This window comes from Triticum aestivum, chromosome 6B (assembly GCF_018294505.1).
Source record: "Triticum aestivum cultivar Chinese Spring chromosome 6B, IWGSC CS RefSeq v2.1, whole genome shotgun sequence".
In the NCBI taxonomy this organism is placed as follows: Eukaryota; Viridiplantae; Streptophyta; class Magnoliopsida; order Poales; family Poaceae; genus Triticum; species Triticum aestivum.
In genome coordinates, this window is record NC_057810.1 from 715615002 (window position 1) to 715640041 (window position 25040).

The window sequence follows — 25040 nt, forward strand, 5'->3', positions numbered from 1 at the left end:
AACTTAGTTTAAGTCTGTTTGAAATTGGCGTTTTAATTTATGTGGGATGCTTGTTTGCTGTCAAAACCTGATTCAATATTTTCTTTGTTGTTATGAACCAACAATTGCACGTGTTACTTCTGTTGCTTGCACTTGCAGCTAGGTGCTAGCTGTTGTGCCTGTTGCTTACACTTGCAGTTGGTTGCTAGCCATCTTGCCGCTCAGATCGGGTGCCTAACTATTGATGATATGCATTTGAACTGCTGATGCAATGGCCAGTAGTAGAGGAGCCATGGGGACGCACTACAGCAGAGGAGCCATGGGGACGCACTACAGCAGAGGCGCTCAAAGAAGAGCAGCAGAGGTTGAGGTGTTCAAGAAAGACAGTAGCAAAGTAGCCTTGGTCGCATGACATTCCCTTCCTTCTCGCTTTTGCCCTTATCTCTCTCTCTGTGAAAGCGTGGCTCCCCTTGATCTTTTTTTCACGAGAAACTATCAAATCTATTCAACTTCAATCATGGCAGTACAACGGACACTAGAAATAATAAAAATTACACCTAGATTCATAGACCACCTAGCGATGATTACAAGCACTAAAGCGAGCCCAAGGCATGCCGCTATCATCGCTCCTCCCTCGCCGGAGTCGGTCACAACTTGTTGTAGTAGACAGTCGGGAATTTGTCATGCTAAACACCTATAGGACCGACGCACCTTAACCGAACGAGGCCTTAATTCCCTTTTCTCCACTCGAACCACCGGTCCGGTTCTTAAAACTATTTTCAAATTTAAGCTCTCGTTCGATGTTGGTCTTCTACTCCTTTGTGAGTATTCACATCAAATACTTAATTTCATAGCACACATTGTTTAATATACACCGTGTTTAATATACACCGTGTGCGAAGTTCCGCACACGGTATTTTAAAGGCAAATCATCTGCTATAAGTCGTGACAACGCATACGATTGTGTGCGGAGTTTCGACGATTCCTGGAGGAATCAGGTCGATTCCTTTGTACAAAAAGGCAGCGTAAAGATTAACGTGAATGATAACATATGTCATTATTTCCAGATGCAAAGGGGCCTAAGAAAGGGGGGCCTGATGTCTCCTATCTTGTTCAACATAGTGGCAGATATGTTGGCAATTCTCATCGGTAGGGTTAAAAAGGGCGGGCAAGTAGGTGGACTCATGCCCCACCTTGTGGATGGTGGGGTGTCCATACTACAATACGCTGCCGACATAACCATTTTCATGGAACATGATCTACCAAAGGCGAGAAATATGAAGTTGGCTCTTTATAATATTATACATCATAAGGACTCTTATGTTGCTGCAGTATTACAGTATGTTCCTCTAAACATCCAGTTCATGAGGTCCTTAGTAGGAGAACGATGGGACGCGTGGCTACATCTCGTGCAGAGGCTGATGGGCATTCACCTCTCTGATAAACAAGATTCGATTCACAGGACACTATCCACGAATGGAGTTTTGTCAGTGAAATCTATGTATCTAGACTTAACTGATTCTGGTCCAATTCCAAAATCATTGCATATTTGGAAGATTAAAGTTCCTTTAAGAATCAAAATCTTCATGTGATTTGTTCACACGGAGGTGATTCAGACCAAGGATAACTTGGCAAAGTGAAGATTGGAGAGTAGTAAGCGATGTTGCTTTTGTGATCACGATGGAACTATTAAACACCTCTTTCTCGATTATCCTCTTGCCAAACATTTATGGCATTAGATTCATATAGCCTTTAATGTCAGCCCTCCAAATAGTGTTAACACATTATTTGGGACATGGCTAAATGGAGTGGAGACAAACAGTGCGGGACATATTCGAACAGGAGTATGCGCATTACTTTGGGCTATATGGAACTGCAAAAATGATATGATTTACAACAAACTCGTATAAATTTTTTGCAGGTTATTTACAGGGCCACTGCGTGGATCCATATGTGGTAGTTACTCACTCTTGCGGAAGCCAGGGAGCTTTTGGCTATTTGGTGTACCCTCTGGGAGATAGTAGCACGGGGTATTTACAACCGATTTGGATGGCAATCCAATAACAAGCAAGGTGTTTAGTCATCTCAACCTATTTCCGCCAGTTGTTGTCAACTATTATTTGCTCTCTTTTTTTTTCTTTTAGCTCCATGTGAGCTTGTACTGAACCGTAAACATTCTGGTACTTTTGCTTAATAATATGGTAGCATGCATCAGCCTGATGTAGGGGCCGGGGATGACCATCCTTTTCAAAAACAAAGTCAGTGCGCCTTCGGCTCGCTTGAGTGTTTATAATCATTGCTAGGTGGTCTACGAGTCTGGATGTAATTTTTATTATTTCTTGTGTTCGTTGTACTACCATGATTGGAGATGACTAGATCAGAAGTTTCCCGCAAAAAATAATCCATAAGTTTAGTATCGGAAAAAGTTAGCATGAAAAGATCAAGACATGCCTAGGTTAGCTTGTAAACAATACAATGGAGTTGTTGGCAATCGGCCAGGATTGTTTACGTGAAACTCCCCTTTTAATCCGTTTTGCTGATTGAGCACTGAGAGCCACGATCTCAGCGGATCGTTTATTGCCAAAGTGAAGGTTCGGAAGGTCCCAACCCTGTGAATTACAATAATCAGGTAGTACAATGATAGGTTTGCTGTTGACGTCTTCTTCGTGAGCATAAAATAGGCGAAAGAATATGAGTGACATGCAACTAAGTATTGTAATGAGTAGTCCAATAATCAGGTAGTACATACTGTGTTTCTTCTCTCCGAGAGATGGCGGGACATGGGAGAAGATCCAGTGTTCCGCCAAAAATAAAAGGTCCATGTTGCCTCCAAGTGAGACGGAACTGTTATTTTCGACAAATATACTCTCTGTCATGGCACACCACCTCGCAGATTATTATCAGACATATCCAGATGGATGAGCTGCTTTAAGCCGCCAAGCTCTATTGGGAGGAAGCCCCAAAAATTGTTTCGCTGAAGGATTAGGTATTCTAACTGTTCAAGATTACCAAAAGAACCTGGAACTTGACCAATGAAATTGTTGGAAGAAAAGTTTAACAGTCTTAGCCCTGAAATATTGCCTAGTGAAGCAGGGAGATGACCTTCAAAATTGTTATTGTCCAAACAGAGATGTTTAAGATCTGGGAAGGTGTCACCAAAGTTCGATGGCAGTGTTTTTCCAAGCATATTGGAATATAAGTATAAATATTGGAGAGAAGACTGATTGTATTTGTACAGGGTTTCTGGTATTCCACCTGATAGCATATTTCCAGCAAGGCCTAAATAAACAAGAGATGGGAAACTTCCCATCTCATTAGGAATGGTTCCCATTAACCTATTATCAGTAAGCACGATGTCTTCAAGGTGACTATTGTTTCTTAGGCTTGGTGGGATTGTTCCGGTGAGATTATTTGAGGAAAGCCATACTTTCCTTAGATTGGATAGGCGACCTATACCTAGGGGAATTTCACCCATTAGTAAGTTGGCAGATAGGTCTAGGCTCCTTAGCTTGGAGCAGTTTGTGAGAGTATCTGGAATGGTCCCTCGCAGTGAGTTCTTTCCCAAGTCAAGGTATTCCAGTCTGTGGAGACGGTTGAGAGGAGGTAACTCACCGGTGAAGCCATTTTTGGACAGGTCCAGTGTCCTAAGGAACGTTAGGTTGCCAAGGGAGGAGGATATCCGACCCAACAACCCTCGTTGTCTGAGGTACAGCTTAGTGACTCGCCCCGAGCTGCAGTGGACGCCATCCCAACTGCAAAGAGGGACGCTGGTGTGCCAAGTTGTGAAGGCTTGTCTTGAGTCGTTGGTGATGGCCTGCTTGAAATCTAGCAGCGAGATCATGTCCGTGCTGTTATCATGGACTGTTGTCATTGATGAGCAGAGGATGCTCCCGACTCCGCAAGAAATGAGCAGCAACGGCAGTAGCATAAGCATGGTGGCGAGCCTTGCCGCTTGACTAATGGCCATGTCACCTGCAAATTAAAGTTTGAATGAAGAATAAAACATTGTGCGTACTATGTTTACTGCAAGTTTGGTCATTGCGTGCATCAATTGATACACAAGCATGCACCTTGCATATCTTGTTTTCAAAGAGAGAGAAAAAACTTATGAGTAGGTCATGAACAATACTACTAGGTTTTGTGAGCTTGCTCTCATGAACAACACTAATAGGTTTCATGATCCGATGGGGGGAAATATTAGAAGTAGAACCCATGTGAAAAATATTAGTTTTGCCTTTTGCGAGATTTTTGTTTTTGACAGTCAAGAAGATGTAAGAAGCAGTACTAAGTACTAACTACTAACTGAGTTAGTAATCAGGATTCAGGAGGAGGAGGCACCTTTGCCCAAGAGAGAGTGGCTAGGGCACCTTTGCTCGGCCGAATCACACGGAACGGCAGCCTCTCTTGCATGGTTTTGCCGCCGCCGGCCGGGCTCTGAGGTGTGTCAGCCGTGAAGCCTGTGAGTTGAGTTGGAGGTTGGAACGCTGGACGCTCAAATGGACGCTCAACTTGCTTTTGCTTGCAGGTGTTTTAAAGAAAGAAACCACGTTCACAGTTACGTCCACACACCTGCAAGAATACTCTCACGCACGGCTCAGTCCTTCTCAGCTGGAATCAGACAGAGATGATATCCTTTGGCCCTTACTGCTTGTTAGAGTATGATTTGTAATCATCTCCTGCCTTATCTCTAGGAGAGACTTATTGTCCTTCAAGCCTTGTACTCTGTATAAACCGCCCAAAGGCTCAATACACACCCATCATATTCTCTCAATCTCTCTTTATTCCCTTCTAACATGGTATCATCCTAGCCGGTCCAAACCCTAGCCGCCTCCCACTGCTTCCGCCCCGCGGCGCGCCCCTAGGGCGGTCGGCCTCCATGACTGCCGCCGGGGGCCGCGCCGCCCATACCTAGGGTTCTTCTGCCGGTCGCGTTGACCGGTGCCCTAGAGAGTCTTTTTCTCAATCCTTTGATCCGGTTTTTTCTATCTCTCGCCGGTCGCTTTGATCGACGTTTCCTTTTTGGTTTTCAGATCTAAGATCTTTCTTTGCTTATTCATAATTCATTCAAATTATGGCACCTCAGATGGTATTGTGCGTCTCGCATGGCATGCGTATATTGTGTGCATATGTATGGTCCCTGGAGCAAATATTGCTTAATAGAGACAGCGATCGGCTTGCAATATTAACTCTACGCCCACTTGCAGCGGGCAAGAATATTATGTTAGAACCCCACTTGCAGCCGGCCACTAGAGAACCTTTTTACATGTCTAGCAGATTTTCTAGTATTTTGATTCCAATCAGATAAGGTCGAAAGATCAAGTGGAAGTTTCTAAATGCTTTTCTGGAGTAGATCAAACATTATTGTCCCAACTCTGAAAAAAAAGAATAAAAGTGTTATTGTCCAGGCCATCCCCATCGCACCGCGTCAGATGGGCTTAATTTTGTCACCATTTGCACATGTTTACTAGCACTATACAATGCAATGACGCGTCTTGCTGACAGTACGTATATCATATAGAAGTACCACACTAGAGACAAGAAGGTCGCTTGACTAATAAGCTGCAGCTGTGATATATAATCGGCATTTGGCAAGCTAGTCAGCATTGTAAAACAACGCCTAGCTGTTAGACAGAGGAGTCCAGCTTTCTCAAAAAACCGTAATATCAAGATGATAGTAATTACATTCAGCCTATGCAATGACACAATATTAAAAATTAGTTGAGATTTTTTTTTGAAACGCGGTCCCTTAGGACCCGATTCATTAAATAAGCTCGAAGAGAATTGCCCGGTTAATAAACGGAAAACTGGGCGAAAACCGTCACAACTGGCCCGCAGAAACAAGGCACACAGGGCGACCTGGCAACCCACACAAGAACGCACACACGCTGCCGAGGAGAAAAGCGTCGTCGAGGCTGCAGCCCGGCGTCATCGTCAGCACGCCTCCACGAGGGCGACTCCGAGTCCACCATCGACGACCACCGAAGAAGCCCTCACTGCAAACAAGCGTCAAGGCTTGCGCCGGCCGATGCCAAACAGTCAGCCACACGCGCCGGCGACCAGGCAGCTCCGACTCTGTCGACGAGCATTACAGAAGAAAAGCGTTGGGCTTGCGCCGAGCCAGCGCCAGAGCGACGACTCCTCGAACACGCCAGAAGAGACCGACTACCAAGAACCATCAGCAAACCTGACTCCGCCCGAAGCCGCCATCATTGCCACAAAACAGGAAGCCGCGCAACATCCGCATTGCCGGACGGACACCAGCCAACCGCAATGCCACGAGCATCCAGCCCATGAAGCGCGCAAACAGGATCCGAAGCTCTTCACGGCGACGCCCCAAAGAGGGAAGCGACGATGTTGACGCCGTCGCCCGACCAACCAGGTCTTAGGCTTTCACCCGAAGAGCAAGATCCGAAGCTGTAAGAGGGTGTGGCACTCCACAACGACGCCTCCGAGGAGGTTAAACGATGCCCATAGAAGCTGACGCCGCTGGCCGGCAAGAGCGGGCAAGCTTTCGCCAGGAGCATACCCAACATCACCAGCACCCTCACGCATTGCACCTTCGCTGACCCGCCCACCTCTCGTGGAGCCACCGTGCCAGCAGCACCGAAGAGCCACCACACCTCACCTCCCCGCCGGACGAGAAGACGGCGACGGGCCAGATCCGGCCGATCTGGCATCCCACCACCTCTGCGCAACAGGAGCCACCAGAGGCCAGCCCGCCACCGGCCCGACCAAGGACCGCGCCCCACAAGGCGGGGGGGGGGGGGGGCGCCCGCCCCGACGCGTCAGAAAGGAGCAGCCGGGCCGGAGGCCAGGCGCCCGCCGACGGAGCTATTGCGCCTGCCACCCGCGAAGGCCGCTGCTAAGAGGCACAGGGGCCCGCCGGTGCCGCAGCAGAAGTCCCCGACGGATCCATTGCGCGACGCGGAAAAAGGGGATTGAGCCTTCCCATCCCGAGATCTCGCGGCCTGGCAAGAGGAAAATGCACCCGCCGCCGCTGTCCGCCACCTGGGCTTAGCCCGGCGGCCTCCTTCGGCGACGGCGAGGGGAGGAAGGAGGGGGGCGGGAGGGCGGCCCGGCGGCGCGACCGAGTCTCCGCCCGTGCCGCCTCAGCAGAGACGACGCGGGGGCGTGTGTAATTTTTGCGGCACAGATCACTACAGGAGGATAGACCTTTTGTAACACCGTCTTGTGTTACTACAGGTCCAAAAGTGTGTTACTGGGCCATATAGTAACACAGTTTGAAATGTGTTCCATTAGACCGTGTTACTAAGTGGTGTCAACTGTCACACATAATAATTGTTACCATATGTTAAAAAATGTGTTACAGTTGCATTATAGTAACATGTGTCTTATGTGTTACCGAACACACCGGTAACACACTTTTGTAATTATAGTAACACTGATAGTAACATATTTTGATAGACGTAGAACATCGGTGGTAACATGTTTATGTAACTATCGTAACACAACTGGTAACACATTTTTTAGCATCGGAACCCAACTAGTAACATAATATCCATGTATCGTAACACTATAATTATAGATGTCAACTACTCTAGTAACAAATTTTGTAGCTATAGTAACACCATCAGTAACACTACTATGTCAATATGGTAACATAATTAATGTATTTGTTTTTTATTAGTAACCACTAAATTGGATACCCATTCTATGGAATATAAATTTATTTAATAAAATAAATGCAATTGCATAAATTGTTAATCATTTTATTATTATGCTTGGCAGCATATCAAAATGATATTTAAACTGAAGCAGCACACATACAGAAATTCGTACGAAGATATTTATTACGAATATAGAAGAGTGTATGATACATATGCATTACAATAAAGATATCAGTCATATAATTTTGAGATAAAAACCACAACTATGGGGAATATTACACTGTCGCATTTGCATCAATTCGATGAAAGAGAAAGATCTTCTGGATGATATTACACTTTTAAATCTATCGATGTAAACTACAACTATTGGTAGCTAAAATCTTCAGATTTTATTTGCTTCTTGATCCAAGAATTCAACTGCAAATCAACCATCCTTCTCTTGAATCTGTAGAAGAAAATTGCACCTTAGATATGTGTGATTAAATGTACACAAATATGATTTCAGAATGTGGAAGGGAAGATTGTAACTTACAAAAGCTGAAGGCTAGGCAATTAAGTATCCTGAAGTGAAAGCCTCGCCAATTGTCTTGCAATCAGAAACTTCCCTTACCAACTCCTCATTATCAAGAATAGGTTCGTCTATGCGCACAAGAGCATTCAACACCTAACTCAATACCACCAGCCTTAGTTCTTGGATCAGTACTCCGAATAGTACCATACGTAACATTCCGCTTGTTGGGATATGTTGAAGTCTTTAAGACTACTTTGGAAGCAGCCTATATTATGATCAATATTAGAATTCTATGACATGATAATATAACTTGCATGAATAATATGAGATCTTTTTAATGTCAACCCACTAAGGTGCCCTAAGAAACTAAATAAACTGGACCCGGCAACGAAGTCTAATGCCCAAGGTCACCTCGCAAGCTCATGCTTGGTTAAATTTATCGTTTACTTGCATACAACAGATTGAGCAAGAATTGTAATAAAATCCATTTTTCAAGCAGACATGATAATGAGGGTTTGGGTTGTTAATTTGGGTGCAGTAAACCATGCTACTTGGTGAATCTTTACCTTGATGGAAGAAGAACGCCTTCTTTTTGAGCTGTGTGGGTGTTCAGTTCTAGTCCTTTGCTGGTTCGGTCTTGAAACAGATTCACCCGTAATATTCCTCATTTCCCTCACCTACCAAGATACAATAATATTAGATGGAATGATATTCGTACCTTGAAGCTACAGAAAGCTACAACTTCAAAACTCAAAAGGCACGAAAATTACCTCTAGCACGGAATCAATAACAAGGTCTTGTGGTGATGATGAATTTTGTTGAATTTGTAATTGGTTGACATCATGGTCGCCAACCTAGTTCCATGACACAACAATGGTAAGCAAGCAATTATTTTATATTCTATCTTTGTGACATGAGTAAGAGTAACTACATGCATAACCTTTTCATGCAAACGTGATAAATTATTATCCTCAGGAATGTCATGTTGCATAGACGAGCGTGCCTCAACGGGTCCATTGCACTGGGTTCTCTGCAAACTGAAATATTAATATGAAGGTTTCGAGTGACAAGCAATGATGTAGGCATTTATTAACATTACCTTTGTTTTACCAAGCAGTACTGGTGACCGAGAAATACCATTATCATTTGATTGGAGGTTTTCCTACAGAACTAAAAAATGTGAGTAAACTATTGATAGAAATGCATGCGAAGGGTGGGATAAAGAAGTCCTTTACCTCTTCTATGCCATTATGGACATAGCCTTCTTTGTTATTCATATCTTTAATAATCTGGTCTTGCTTTTTTATATGCTCCTTCATCTTTGCTATTACCTCCCAAACGTCATGTTCAACTTCATATGGTGATCCATCAGTTGTAGTCATATTGATGTTCTTTAGATACCGTGGCATCCGACCGTAGACTTGCTTAGGAGTTGGAAGCAAACCCATGCCATGCACTTGTCCAATCTTTTCTTTCCCTAACACTTCCTGCAGGGCATCACCTTCCCATGCGACTCTTCCATTCAAATTTTGTGCCAACTCTGGTCGTTCGGTTATTAGATTCTCCAATCGATCCTATAAGAAAAGAATCATGCATACACTAGTTAGATTGAACCATAACTTGATCCAGAGAACAATTAGACAATTTCTATATTAATTGCCTACCAGGCGCTTATTTCTATCTTTACTTTTAGCATCAGCATCGTCCTTCTTCTTGTGAGTTGCTAAATAAACCTTTGATCTGTGTGGTCGTTTCTTTTCAGGATCAGCTTGCCTCTACAAAACAAAAACAGCACCCATATGACAAAAGAGACACAGGACAACACTTCAGGAATCAAGATTACTCACCATGTCTTCGCCCCAACAAGCATAACTCTTTGTGCCAGCATTATGTGAATCCTTCACGAGGGAACGACTAATTATGTTCTTCTCAGCAAGGGCCTGTTATGATGTAATCATATCTTAAATGCAACTTTTAAGATAAGCCCGAGAACTCACATTTAAATGTCAAAACAGTAAAGTACAGTATCTCATTCATTACCCTTCCTTTTTTGGACTTCCAATATTTAACAAGCCCACACCATTGACGTCGTCCACATCTTCTGGACAGAGCTTATACAAAGCCTTTCGCTTGATGTTTGGATTTTTTTCAATGGCGGGTTTGAAGAAAGCATCTTTCAAACTAGACTTAAATTTCCTCCAGTCTCTTCCAATTGATTTGAGAATCCATTTTTCACATGATCGAGGATACACGAACTTTGTCTGAAAGTACAAAATAATGAATGGATGTAAATAGACATGCAGACCACACTACATCTCATGTAGACAAATTAGATATAAATAGAAGGACAGCAAATAACATATTTTGTTTTCTTGTTAATTGCGAAGTACCTGTACGCACTGCAATATTGTTTCCTCACCACTATTCTTTTTGACATGACGCCAATCATTTATGTTTAGTGGGCAAAATCCTCCATTTCTAGCAACCGTGCCCAGAAACTTCCCCAAGATTGCACCTTCATCTCCTATAGGCTGGCTATCTTCATTGCATTTCACAACTATTCTCTGCCCCTTTGGCATGTTCCAGACAATTGGCAAGCTTGTTCTCTTGCGCTTGCGTACTTCTTTGTCTACTACAAGATTAATTAAGAAAAGTACTAATGAAATGACGCCCGCCGATTATTCTTTCGATACTAAGCATATACAAGTTAATTAATAGAAGCACAAAATGTAATAGGTTGTTACCTTGATTGTGAACTTGACCCTCTTCATCGACCAATGCTTGTGATTCATGACCTTGTGGGAATTGCTCACCATTGTTGCAGTCTCCATCTTCATCATCACGTTGGTCCGTAACCTGAATCACATTCAACCTTTTTGACCTACGTGGTGGTCCTGCAGAACAACCACACATCTTTTATTCCAATAATTACAACAGTAGATACAGATATGTAATAAGGATGGTTCAAGAGGGATACTTTGCGGCCCTTGCGTAGTAAGTTGCCCTGCCCCTTCAGCAGAGACACCACCGTCCTGTAAGAGAACACTCTCATTTGGATGGTTAGATGGAGCAACATCAATTTGCTTGCTAGGCGGAGCAATATGATCGTCAGCCTTCTCCTTAGACACATACAGATGGACAGCTTTCACAATCTCAGGGTCGGACAACATTTTCATCACAAGACCTTCATCATAAATGTGAACTAAGTAGGAGCTGCCTAGACGGGGTTTTTTTTGCATAGTACAGAAAGTCAATTGCCTGAAAGCCAACTTCTTCGATCATCAAGATTAAGTCGTAATACGAGACATCACGTCTCATCATGGATCTTTGTAAAATTTTGGCTTCCTGATTTGTATCTTTATAGTGCAGGTATATGGTCAACTTGTCCGTCGCCATCCTAAGTTATATATAAAAATGTCAATTAAATCATTACAAGTAAAGCCAAATTAACTAATGACATAACAGGGACAATTTAATTTGCCAATAGACATGTGAATGGAGAGGGCAGAGAAGTACACAATAGCACGTCAATACACTATCAGCTTATCATAACTTAAAACAGAGAGATGAGGTACAAGACCATGGGTCCAGCCACACCCACACTAAGATATAACGCTGTCGACATATGGATTCAGGACAGGTTTAAGTTGAAAAGTGTACAGGGCCTGATGATGTTCACTGCTTCCCTAAACAGAAGGGAAATTGAAAGTACATAGGATCATCAGGTGATGGTGCAAATCTTAAGCATTTTCTCTGTTCGTAATTTCAGTCATTTTTTATCCTAATGGTTCAATTTACGCAGGCGAAACTGTTACAGTAGATCGGCTGCATCGAATTGAAGAGCAGAGTTGGGTTTGATCATGATAGTCTTAGGGCATCAATGAAAATGACAAAGGAGCCGAATGAGCCCAGATTTGTTTCGTGTGCCCAGATTGCAAACTAGACATGTTAAAAAGCTTGAAGCGGGCGCAGCAAAGCGCGTCGTTTGCTTCTAGTTTCTCAAGAAGTCTGATCAAATTTAAACAATAGTCAATGGATCGATCTAGCAGAAGTGTAGAACACGCACGTATATCAATGGATCGACCTGATTAGTGGATTAGGCATTGGCACATCGCAAAACTATAGTCAGACACAACCTTATATGGTTTATGGGCTTTTCAACATATGTGATTGCTTAATTATTTGTCTACGTATGGGCTAATTATGCAATTAGCCACGGCTATTAGGCATCTACAGTACACACTGTGCTACGAATTGTTGAGGGAGCGAGCGATTGGCAGGGGAACCCCTGCTGGCCTCTCCCTGTCCCCGCCCCTGCATCACTACAGTGGTGTTTCACCTAGCATACCTCAGAGAATTCGTAGCAATCAGATCAGGGAAGGGTGGCGTTCAGATCCATACCAGCCACGAGATCGTACTCCTTCAGGATGTAGGTGGCGGAGCTGAAGACCGACGAAGCCGTCGCCGCAACGATCCAAACGGTGCCGGGACAGATCGAGGAAGCGGCGCCGATGCAGGTCGAGGAAGCGGCAGATCCTACAGGGGTTGAGATGGGGGTGGGAAGGGGGGGGGGGGTTGCAGGTGGCGGCCGCTGCGTTGGAGTGCGGCGAGGTAGCCGCCGAACGATGGGCGGCTGGGCTGGATGTGGATGGGTTTGAGACCCAATTTATCTAGCGTTTTTTAGTTAGTTGGAGGGAAAAGTAAGCGTGAAAGTAATTGGAGGGAAAAGTAAGCCCTATGGTCGAGAACTGGAGGAAAATTTGGATATATTTTTTTTATCAAGGAGAACAGGAGGGAAATTGTTTTGGAAGAACCGGGACATTGTTACATATATTAATTTGTTTGGAATATAAATTTTCCAAAAAGTGTTTTTGGCATGGAAAAATAGAGTATACTGTATTTATTATTTTATTGATTGAAAGGGAAATTAGATATAGATAAATAGTAATGGCTTTATAAAATTGATTTACGTAACATGTGCTAAATAACCTATAACATGGTTTCTTGCTCTAACAGCAGCGATCGGCTGGCAGATCCCGCTCCTGATCGGTCGTCTCGACCAAGATCGTATCATTCCCACACGCCTTTCAATGGAGGCTATGACCGGTGTCGGACAAAACTACGAGTAACATCAATGGTAGAGGTTGTGACCCGTCCAGGAACATGTTGTGACCAACGAGGCTGGCGACTTTTGATCGGTGCTGAGAGCACAAGTGGTGGTGCTACAAAGTGGCGACGATGACATGCGTTAGCTGCCACCACCCGTCGACGGTGTTGTAACGACATATCCATGGTGATAGAGCATAAGAGGAGGGTATCCCAGCTACACCACGGTTCAAAAACCGACCATACTTGCAGTCATATCAGAAAAAGAAAACTTGCACCCTCGATGGCTGGTTAAAGAAAAACATTTTGTAACTCGATCGACCGATATGACTCCTAATCGGTCGCCTCAACCAAGATCATGTCATCCCCAAACGACTGCCCATGGAAGCTATGACCGGTGTGGGAGAAAGCTAAGGCCGACAATGCTATAAGTTGCAATCAGCCCGAGAGCATGTTGTAACCCGCGAGGCTGACAACTTTTGACCGGTGCTGAGAGCGCATGGGGTGGTGCTACGAAATTGGCGACGACGATATGCGTCAGCTATGACCGACCGTCGGCGGTGTTGTAACGACATATCCGAGAGGCTGACAGATCAATCTAGCCTCCTCATTCCTTCCACCTTCATGGTGATAGAGAATAAGGGGAGGGATACCAGCTGCACGCACGGTTTAAAAAACCGAGCATACTTGCAGTTGTACTAGAGAAGGAAACCCGCGACCTTGATGGTTCTTTAAATAAAACTATTGTATTTAGACCGACCGATCTTGCTCTTGATTGGTCGCCTCGACCAAGATCGTGTCATCCCACACGACTGCCCATGAAATCTATGTCGTGTGGGGGAAAGCTATGACTGACAACTGACCGAAAATGATGTTGAAAGGACATATCCGAGAGGCTGTCAAATCAATCTACTCTCCTCGTTCCAAGGACATTAAGCGATGGACTTGCGGCTCCCTGGCCTGCAGTGTCGGCCGCCACAACTAGCTGATGCTCGTGGCCTACCGCGCCGGTCGCCTCGACTAGGACCAATGCGTGAGGCCAGGCAGCCAGTGGACGCGCCGCCAGGTGCGCCGTCCACTCCTTCTTACTGAACGACTTTAGCGACACACACGGCGGCCCACGGCGCGGCTGCCCTGGCATGACGGTGTGGAGTTTCCCGACCACGGTGAGGCGCGACAATGGCAGGAGGGGCGCGGTCTCAAGAATAGAACAAACAGCCGGCACGATCTTGGGATGGATTGGGGGCACTCCATGGTGTAATGCGGCGGCCGGAGAAGGCGCGTCGGTGAAGGAGCATCGAGGTCGGGGGTGGCGGAGGATCTAATCGGGTCGGGATACAGGAAGGAGCCTGCAAAACAACGGTTTTTATAGTGGATGACCCGATTATTATAGCAGACGACCTCATTTCTGGAATCTGGTAGAAATGCGTCTACATTAGACAATAGGTTTTTGAAGGACGCGGACCTGCGGTTGGACTAGTAAAAACCAGAATCGATGACCTAGGCAGTTGGCTTAGCTCCATTGACTGTCCAGGCAATAAAAAAAACGGTTGAGCCAAGTTTTTTATTTTCGAGAATTAAACGATGCCAAGTGTTCAAGCCCATCGTTCTTCCTAAAAAAAGCCCATCGTTTTCTGTGGCCGCAAAACGATTTTTTTTCATGTGAATACGGTAGGTTTCCTCAAAAGAAAAAAGTGAATTGGTGGAAATCTATCCACTACCCCCCCTCCGCCGCCGCTTCCAACAGGGCGCAACCACCCCTTCCGCCGCCGCCCTTGCCCGGTGCGGCGACGCCGCTGCGCGCCACAAGGAGCCAGGACCAACACGCCGGCGCCTCCCCGTACGACCGCGCGAGCGCTGCTGCGTGCTGGTCCAGCGCCCCCGTCGTCCAAGGGACGCCATCGCCGCAGCCTGGTCTCGAAAATCCAGCTACTCCAGCCGTCCTTCGGTTGCCTCCCTCCTCTCAGAACTCCAGGCAGGACGACCAGCCGACCAGGACGATGCCTCCCTCTGCTCCTGACCAGGACGCTGGTAATAGAAGCATCTTTATGTCATATGTCAACTTGTGAAGTTTGTGAACTACTAGAATTAGAAATATTGGGGAAAGGAACTAGAAATTGTTAGTGTATATCATAAATGATGCCGCTGTTCACACTGTCTTGATTGTCCGATTGCAGCTGTTGTTTGCTAGTTGCGTATATCTGGATCTTGTGCTTGCTAATTGATAGTATATTTGTAGTTGCTGGTTACTTTGTATTTTATTACGATTTGTTTATCTATTGATTGGAGTGTCTATTAGTAATATGGCTTAAAAAAACTGGACATGGAACCGGCTTCTCCAATGTCTTGAGACCGAGCCAGATCAGGTTTCAGAGTGGCAGCTTCATGGCTTGCTGATGTGCTTCTCTTTTAAGTTCTAAAAATAGGACCATTGTAGAAGTAAACTAGTACTACTAGACCGTCCGACCCATCTATGTCTGTTGTTGCAATAAAGACCAAACCAAGTCTGTTTAAGGAATTATAGGAAGACATGTTCATGTTAGTTTTGTCCCTTGTCACTCAGCGCAGTAACTACATTTCCTTTTGTTATAGTGTATCAATGGATTTAGAATTTATAAAGGAGCTATTGCTTTCTCCTAGACCAAGTGAGGAATACTTGGCTGGTGTTGCTGGTTTTCTTGACTTTGCGTACATCGGGAAAAGTTCTGATGCCAAGATCCGTTGCCCATGCGTCATATTGTGTCAATGGATCGTTACCGAAGCGGGAGGACGTGTACGATCACTTGGTTTGTAGCGGATTTTCACCTGGATATACTGTTTGGGGTTGCCATGGGGAAACAGCATCATTCATCTCTGCTAACAAACAAGGTGAAACTCCAACACACATGAGAAGTAACAAAAGGTCACTATCACAGTTTGAAGGAACAAAATCTAATATGCATCAGTTAGTGGAAGATGTTTTCTGTGGATCTCCAACGATAGAACCTGAAGCCCAAAATACGTCTAAACCAGGACCATACCCTGATTCACAAGCTTTCTATGACCTTTTGAGAGATGCAGATCAACCTTTATGGCCAGGCTGCGAACTATCCATCCTTTCTCTTGTTGTTATTCTCTTCCACATAAAAGCCACTAACAAGTGGAGCAATAAATCTTTAAATGATTTGCTAGCAGTTCTGCAGAAAGCAATTCCTAATGGTAAGAATTTACCTAGTACATTTTCTGAGGCGAAGAAGATCGTTGGAAAGCTTGGGCTTAGTTATGTGAGAATTCATTCTTGTGAAAATAACTGCCAGCTTTATAGGAAAGAGAAAGCGAGTGATGATTTTTGTTCAGTGTGTGGAACTTCAAGGTGGAAGAACATACCAGATAAAACTAATTTGACTAAGAAGGAAAGAAGGAAGGCAATCCCAAGGAAGGTGTTATGATACTTTCCAATTAAGCCAAGGCTTAAGAGGCCTTTCATGCACAAAGATATAGCTACAACTTTAAGATGGCATGACGAAGAGCGCACAAAGGATGGAGCATCACGTCATATAGCTGATTCAGAGGCTTGGAAGGCCATTGATTCTAAGTATAAACACATCGCGTCAGACCCCCGGAACATGAGGTTTGGAGTAGGAGCTGATGGGTTCAATCCATTTGGGAAGATGAGTTCCAAACATAGCTGTTGGCCCGTGGTCTTAGTGCCCTATAATCTTCCTCCATGGTTATGCATGAAAGCCTCCTCTCTTCTGCTTACTTTGATTATTCCAGGTTACCCTGGAAAGAACTTCCATGTATTCATGGAACCAGTTTATGAGGAACTAGCTGAGTTGTTTGAAGTTGGAATGTTAACATATGATGCATCTCGAGATGAGACGTTCCAACTTTATGCGGTTGTGTTGTGTATTGTGAGTGACTACCCTGGGCTTGCAATTGCTTCAGGACATAGCACCAGTTTTGAGTCTGGTTGTTTCCCGTGTAGTGATGAAACTTGGTCTTTACGCTTGAAACATGGGAGGAAGTTCTGTTTCATGGGACATCGCCGATTTCTGCACCCAGACCATGAGTTCCGCTATGAATCTGACTTGTTTGATGGATTGGAGGAACACAAAACAGAACCAACTCTTTATTGTAAAGTTGGAGTTTTAGATAAGATAAAATCAATTAAGAACTTCGATGATTCCAAAACTTGGAAGTTTGTTAACGGGTTTTTCTCTCATTTGACTTATTGGGACTACAATTTGCTCCGCCACAATCTAGATATTATGCACATTGAAAAGAATGTATGTGAATATATATATGGGACACTTCTAGGAATAGAGGGCAAGTCAAAGGATAATTTAAAGGCACGACTTGACCTGCAGGACATGAAAATCAGGCCAGAGCTACATCCTCAAAAAAAAACAATGACAAGTATTTTCTTCCTCCTGCTTCGTATACGTTGTCAAAGAAACAGAAGCAGCAGTTTTGCAAAGTACTTCATGATATAAGAGTACTAGATGGGTATTCGGGGAACATCTCAAGATGTGTAAATGTTTCTGAAGGGAGAATTTCAGGCCTTAAAAGCCATGATTGTGATATTCTGATGCAACAACTATTGCCTGTTGCATTGAGAGGCTTACTTCCAGATAATGTCACATCTGTCTTGTTTGATCTATGTGCATATTTTAGAGAAGTTAGTGCAAAGGTTCTGCATGTGAGAGATCTTGAGAAGTTAGAGCAAAGAATAAAGATAACATTATGCCGTATTGAGATGATATTTCCGCCCGGATTTTTTACTGATATGGTGCATTTGGTTCTTCATCTAGCAACAGATGCAAAAATAGGTGGCCCTGTGGCCTACCGTTCAATGTGGTTTTTGGAAAGGTATTTTGTCAAAAATGAGACATATATATTTTCTAATTATTACAGTACTACATTCATTAACATTTTTTGTCTTCTTTTTTCATTTTTTATTTATGCAGGCATCTCTGTGTCCTGAAGTCATATGTGCGTAACAGAGCACATCCAGAAGGATCTATCGCTGAAGCACATCTTGCAGACAAGTGCATGACGTTTTGCTCAAGATATATTGATGGTTTCGCCACCAAGCATAATCGGCCTTCAAGGAATGACGATGATGATGAGGCGGTTGATGTTGAACAAGGATCAACTCTGTTTCCTTCGGTAGGAAAACCACTTGGAAAGCCTGGCAATTATGTTCTTAGAGGGATGACTAAATTCCAAGCACATAGATATGTGTTGTTCAATTTCTCAGATGTCAACCCATTCCTTCGGTAATACGTCAATCCTCTAAATAATATCAGTTTTTTTTACATGTTTTCACAACTCTTTCTCTGGCTTCAAAACTAATTATAAAATTACTTTGCAGAGCTCACGCTGATGAGATCACTAGCGAGCGTGGTGTCTCAAACATGGTCGAGTCCATCCAACATGATAAGTTCAACGACTGGTTCAAAGCTCATGTAAGTCCGTATTTCATATTCTTTGTATGTACAACTGAAGCCATTTACTAACAACTTCTTAATCTACAGATAATTAAATTGGAGAAGGAAAATGGTATTGGTAGTATTAATAATGATATTAGATGGCTAGCACGTGGCCCAGTAGATGCAGCAAGAAGGTACCGCGCTTACAACTCCAGAGGATATCGGTTTAGGCCTAAACGGTTAGACAGGGTGAGTCAAAATAGTGGAGTGGTGGTACATGCCAAAACATCTACATATGCTGCACCAGGTGATGCGACCCCTGTTTTAGGTGATGTGACTTACTATGGCAGGATAATTGATATTATTCAGTTGAACTACTCTGGACAATTTTCGGTGGATTTATTTAAGTGTGAATGGGTTGATATTTCTGAAAAAGGAATTGAGAAGGACAAGTATCACTACTAGGAAAAGGGCTATAGATGGAATTGACACTAATGGTGCACCAGACATGTGGTACGCCATTAGTATATACTAATGGCGCACCACCTTCTGATGCGCCATTAGTGTTGAAACTACTAATGGCGCATCCTGCCCACGGTGCGCCATTAGTACCAATTTTTTTTTGAACTAGTGCGCCTGTCCAAACATACTAATGGCGCACTTGAGTTGTAACTAGTAATTGCGCACCAGCCAGAAGGTGCGCCACTAATGTTATTTTTTTATTATTGTTTTTATTCCTTTTTTTGCAAAAGTACTAATGGCGCACTCGCACGCGGTGCGCCATTACTAGTTCAAACTAGTAATGGCGCACCGTGGCAGAGTGCGCCATTAGTGTGTTTTTTTTTGCAAAACTACTAATGGCGCACCATCAGGGGGTGCGCCATTAGTAACCTGGATTACTAATGGCGCATTTGTTGCTGGTGCGCCATTAGTAAGTGGGCAGCAACAAGATATTTTGGACAGCCTCTCCTCCCACACTCACTTTCTCCCCACTTCATTCTCTCCACCGCCTCCTCCTTGTCTCGGGTGCCTCCTCTTTTTCACCTCATTTCCACCATAGATTCATTCAAATTAAGTGGTTAAGTTACCTTGTTTTGCTAGGTAAGTAAGGGGGGAAGCTATATTTATGTTGTTCTCCCTACAACAATGTGCACATGCACTTTTTATGGCCTAGCTAGATCTATGTATGTTCGTGGTGTTGCATATGTTTGTGGTGTTGCATATGTGTTTGTGTTTGGAGGTGTACCGGTATTTGAAATGCGATAGTTGCCAATATTTTGCCGGAATGTTGATTCATTTCCGTTTCGGCGAGAATTTTGGCATTAAGCATTCTTTTTGGTCCTATTTTTAGGGAAAGTCATGCCAAATTTTTTCTTGGTTCTAAAATATCGTTTTGCTCTACCCCGCAGGCGACCATGGTCCGCACGATGACCGAAGGCATCGTGAATAGGTTTTTGAGGTCCGCGAAGGCCGAGATGCTTCAAAAGAACGAGACGGAGATAAGATGTCCGTGTCGAAGATGCAAGCTGAATAGCCTTATTGCGGACCCGGATTCCGGGCAGGTGCGGGACCACCTGCTCTTGCGTGGTTTCATGGATGGCTATCGGTGGCAAGGTGATGAAGATGACTACGAAGTCGTCCATGGGGGCCGGGCAAGAAATGAGGAAGGGCAGCAAGACAACCACCGCGGCTCGGGGGGGGGCGAGAAGACGAAGAATCCCCAGGAGATGATCACGACGGTGATGCTGTACACAGTCATCATGTAGAAGATGCAGGACATGATGATGATGCCGGCGGAGCAGACGACGCTGGACCATCGATGGGCTGGGTGCAGGACCCTCATATTCAAGAGCTGCTTCTCAAGCAGACGGATAACGCAAGAGCTGCCGCCCGAGAGAAAGCCAAGATGGATCAACTTGAGTTAGACGCGGTTACTCCATTGTATGAAGGATGCAGGCCCGAGGATACCCGCCTGAAAGTAACGCTCATGGCTCTGGAGATGAAGGTAAAACACAAAATGACCGACGCATGCTTCGACGAGAACATGTCATTCTGGCACGAACGTCTTCCCAAGGGGAACAAGTGCCCGACCAGTTTGGAGGAGGCGAAGAAAATCGTGTGTCCTCTGGATTTACCGCACGTGAAATACCATGTGTGCATGAACAATTGCATCATTTATCGGGACGAGCACGCGGAGTCTACCATATGTCCGGTGTGCGGTGTCACTCGATACAAGAAGAGGAAGAAAGCTCCTCGAAAAGTGGTGTGGTACTTTCCGATCACTCCTCGTCTGCAGCGGTATTTCGCGGATCCTAAGGTAGCAAAGCTCCTGCGTTGGCACGCGGATAGGGAGGAGAAGAAGCGAGAAGATGACGCAAATGATCCGGAGATAGATAAAAAAGACAAGATGCTGAGTCACCCTAAGGATGCGAGCCAGTGGCAAGCGTTGAACTTCGAATACCCAGAATTTGGGAACGATCCAAGGAACATCGTGCTGGGCGCGAGCACCGATGGAGTCAATCCGTTTGGCAGCCAGAGAAGCACACATAGCACCTGGCCTGTGTTTGTGTGGATGTACAACCTTCCCCCCTGGTTGTGCATGAAGAGGAAGTACATTCACATGAGTATGCTAATTGAAGGGCCGAAACAACCAGGGAACGACATCAATCTGTATCTGGGGCTGCTGAAAGAGGAGCTTGACACGCTGTGGAAAACGCCAGCCAATACGTGGGACGCCGCAGAGAAAGAATATTTCCCTATGAGAGCCGCACTGCTCACGACGGTGCACGACTATCTCGGTTACGGATATCTTGCGGGGCAGGTAGTCCACGGATTTTCTGGATGCGTAAGGTGCATGGATGACACAACGTATCGCCAGCTAGATAGAGATCCCGGGTCTTCGAAAACCGTGTTCATGGGACATCGAAGGTGGCTTCGCGACGATGACCCGTGGAGGAAACGCAAGGATCTGTTCGATGGTGAAACCGAACCCCGAAAACGCCCGTGTACGAGGAGCGGCGAGGAAATAGACAAGCTGTTGAAAAATTGGAAAGACTGCCCACTGCCGGGAAAGAAGCAAAAGGCGCCAGAGCCGGGAAAGAAGCGAAAGGCGCCAGAGCCGCTGCTGAAGGTATGGAAAACGAGGTCTGTTTTCTGGGACTTGCCGTACTGGAAGATCCACCGTGTGCCTCACAGCCTTGATGTCATGCATATCACGAAGAACGTGTGCGAGAGTCTGCTTGGTACCCTGCTCAACATGCCAGAGAGGACCAAAGATGGGCCGAAAGCAAGGGCAGACTTGAAATCAATGGGCATCAGGCAGGAGCTTCACGCTATATATGATGATGATGATGATGATGATGATGATGATGATGATGATGATGATGATGATGAGGCGAAGCAGGACACAGAAAGTCGTCGCAAAGGCAAAAAGGCCAAGAAGACCGGAAATGACTACCCTCCCGCGTGCTTCACTCTAAGTCAGGAGGAGATCGAGCAGTTTTTCACCTGCCTCCTAGGAGTAAAACTTCCTTACGGTTACGCGGGGAAGATAAGCAGATACCTAGACCCAGCGAAGCAGAAGTTCAGCGGGATGAAGTCTCACGACTGTCACGTGCTGATGACGCAGATACTTCCAGTTGCAATCCGTGGGATCATGGACGCGCACGTCCGTGAAACGCTATTTGGCCTATGCAACTTCTTCGACGTCATCTCTCGGAAGTCGATTGGCGTGAGGCAACTCAGAAGGCTACAGGAAGAGATCGTGGTGATACTATGCGAGCTTGAGATGTACTTCCCGCCCGCATTCTTCGACGTTATGGTGCATCTGCTGGTCCATATAGTGGAGGATATCATCCAACTCGGGCCGACGTTCCTGCACAGCATGATGCCGTTCGAAAGGATGAATGGTGTCATCAAAGGATACGTTCGCAACATGTCACGTCCAGAAGGAAGCATAGCCAGGGGCTTTCTGACCGAAGAGTGCATCTCCTACTGCACGAATTATCTAGGCATCGAGAACCCCGTTGGTCTGCCCGTCAACAGGCACCTCGGCAGGCTCGCTGGATGGGGTCACCGTGAGGGTCGCCGCGAAATGCATGTCGACTTCGAGGGTCGACTCGCCGACTTTGAAAGAGCAAACCTAGTCGCGCTACAACACATAGACGTGGTCGATCCTTGGGTGGTAGAGCACAAAACCTTTATTAAGAAGACGTACAATGACCGAGGCCAACAGAGGACGGACGGAGATATACTCAAAGAGCACAACTCATGTTTCACGCGTTGGTTCAAGCAGAAGCTTCTGTCGTACCCTTTACATGAGGATTCTTCCGCGGAAGAACAACTCATATTCGCCTTGTCACAGGGCGCCGAGCACAACCTGATGACCTATGAGGCGTACGATATCAACGGCTACACATTCTACACCGAGGCCAAGGACATGAAGAGCGATGGTTATCAGAACTCCGGGGTAACGATGGAATCCTACACCGGTAACGACAAGGACAGATACTACGGAAGGATCGAGGAGATCTGGGAGCTGAGCTACGCTGGAGAGAAGGTCCCGATGTTCCGTGTCAGATGGGCCAAGAACGTCATAAAAGAAGACCGGTATTTCACCACCATGGTTATACCCGAAGCCAAATCCAAGACCGCGGGCGCAAACGTCACCGCGAAAAATGAGCCATGGGTACTGGCTTCCCAAGTGGACCAATGCTTCTTCATTACCGACCCGCCAAAGCCCAGTCGTGTTGTCGTGAGGAGAGGCAAAAGGAAGATCATCGGAATGGATGGAGTAGCCAATGAGCAAGACTTCGACAAGTACGGCGACCCGAGGATCGAACATGACGACGATGATGAAGTAGCAGCATACACCACAAGAAGAAGCAGGACCACCCTACCTAAAGGACGTCCGTTCCACAGAAGAACTCCATTTGCGAAAAAGAAGGGCAAGAAGATTGTGAACAGATAGCTAGCTAAGATCGATTGTATTTAAATCGTAGCCTTCATTTCTCGATTGTATTTCATGGGTACTTTTTGAACTATCATGAATATTTTTAAATTTCATGGACACTCGATCTCGATCCCCCTCCATCTCGATCGCTATCCCACCTCGCCAGATCCGGTCCCCCTCGCCGCCGAGCACCCCCCAGTCCACCGGCCGCCGCCGCCGACCCCCCGCACCCTCGATTCCCCTACTCAACCGCCGCCGCCGACCCCCCGCACCCCGCGCACCGTCTTATAAAAAAATAAGTATCAAACAGCTTTTTAAATGCTACTGTCTTATAAAAAATATTACTGTTATTATTTAAACAAGTTTGAACATATTTAAACACAAATAAGTATCAAACAGCTTTTTAAATGCTAAAAAAATTTGTGGAGCCTGGGAGTCGAACCCAGGACCTCCTAGTGTGAGAACTAGCTGTTGACCAGTCGAGCTAGTAGAGGGGACTTGATGTGGATCAGTTCTGGTGGTACATAACCTGTTGGCTCGAGTTGAAATAAAAAAATACTAATGGCGCACCACGGTGAGGTGCGCCATTAGTATTGTGCCCGATACCCCCTTCCCTCTCCCCCTTCCCTCTCCCCCTCGCCAGTTCCCTCTCCCTCTCGATCCACCGCCGCTGCCGCCGCTGCCCTGACCCACTGCTCGCCCTTGCCCTCGCCCTCTCCCTCCCTCGCCCTCTCCTCGCCTTCCCTCTCCCTCGCCCTCTCCCCGCCTTCCCTCGCCCTCGCCCTCTCCCTCCCTCGCCCTCTCCTCTCCCCCAGAGCCCAGAAAGCCTCGCCGCCGTCGCACCGTCCTGACACCGTCCGTCGCCCCGCCTCCCGCGACGCCACCCTCTCCTCTCCCAACGCCGCCGCCCCGCCGCCCTTGTCGTCGGCTGCGCATCAACCGCCACGGCGTCGGCTGCTGGAGCTTACTCCCCAGACTCGTCGGGCTGAACCGCTGCGGCAAGAGCTGCTGCCTTGGTGGATCTACTACCTCCGCCCCGACCTCAAGCGCGGCTGCTTCTCGCAGCAGGAGGAGGACCACCACCACCCAGACCTCGTCCCCGACATCCTCCCCGCGCCCCACTCCCCGGCATCCTCCCCGCGCCCCACTCCCCGGCCCCCTTGAGCTCCCCCTCCTCCTCTCCCCCTCTCCCCCTTGTACTTTTAGTGTAATTACTGTGCATTTTCAGTGAAATTTACACTGTAATTGTTAGTGGAATTTACACTGTAAATGTTAGTGGGTTTACAGTGTACTTCTAGTGGATTTTTGCTCTGTATTTGCAAGTGGCATTTTTAGTGGAATTACTGTGTATTTCCATGGTTTTTACACTGTAATTATTAGTGTAAGATATTGTTGCAATTAAATTTAGAAATGGCAGCTCTTGGTGGCTTGGTGTACCTGTATTTTCTCTC

At 45.8% G+C, this 25040-nt stretch overlaps 2 protein-coding genes across 3 annotated transcripts; both read right to left on the reverse strand.

Annotated features, from left to right (window-relative positions):
* Positions 1-1262: 1262 nt before the first annotated feature.
* On the reverse strand, positions 1263-4477 carry LOC123135125 (receptor kinase-like protein Xa21). The gene is made up of 2 exons (XM_044554227.1): positions 4318-4477; positions 1263-3951 (listed from the first exon to the last, which is right to left on the reverse strand). The coding sequence occupies exon 2, from the start codon at positions 3944-3946 to the stop codon at positions 2852-2854; it is 1095 nt and encodes a 364-aa protein (XP_044410162.1). The 5' UTR covers positions 3947-3951; positions 4318-4477; the 3' UTR covers positions 1263-2851.
* Positions 4478-7874: 3397 nt separating this feature from the next.
* Positions 7875-12667, reverse strand: LOC123135126 (uncharacterized). 2 transcript variants are annotated; one of them, XM_044554229.1, is made up of 13 exons: positions 11096-12667; positions 10863-11012; positions 10509-10747; positions 10159-10379; positions 9966-10058; positions 9783-9893; positions 9354-9692; positions 9218-9280; positions 9059-9148; positions 8889-8972; positions 8685-8795; positions 8140-8383; positions 7875-8052 (listed from the first exon to the last, which is right to left on the reverse strand). In XM_044554229.1, the coding sequence occupies exons 5-12, from the start codon at positions 9966-9968 to the stop codon at positions 8231-8233; spliced, it is 954 nt and encodes a 317-aa protein (XP_044410164.1). In that variant the 5' UTR covers positions 9969-10058; positions 10159-10379; positions 10509-10747; positions 10863-11012; positions 11096-12667; the 3' UTR covers positions 7875-8052; positions 8140-8230. The 2 variants fall into 2 exon arrangements, with proteins under 2 accessions (XP_044410164.1, XP_044410163.1); XM_044554228.1 differs by lacking the exons at positions 10159-10379; positions 10509-10747 and having other exon boundaries at positions 11096-12666.
* Positions 12668-25040: the final 12373 nt, after the last annotated feature.

What these genes read in the sequence shown, in the direction of transcription:
- LOC123135125 (XM_044554227.1), bottom strand. Translation starts at nt 3,946, where the DNA reads ATGGCCATTAGTCAAGCGGCAAGGCTCGCCACCATGCTTATGCTACTG.
- LOC123135126 (XM_044554228.1), bottom strand. Translation starts at nt 10,958, where the DNA reads ATGATGAAGATGGAGACTGCAACAATGGTGAGCAATTCCCACAAGGTC. An exon ending in CTTGTTGGGGCGAAGACATG is followed by an intron (nt 9,894 to 9,965) that starts GTGAGTAATCTT and finishes TTTGTTTTGTAG; the next exon opens with AGGCAAGCTGATCCTGAAAA. An exon ending in GGCGTTCTTCTTCCATCAAG is followed by an intron (nt 8,384 to 8,684) that starts GTAAAGATTCAC and finishes ATCATAATATAG; the next exon opens with GCTGCTTCCAAAGTAGTCTT.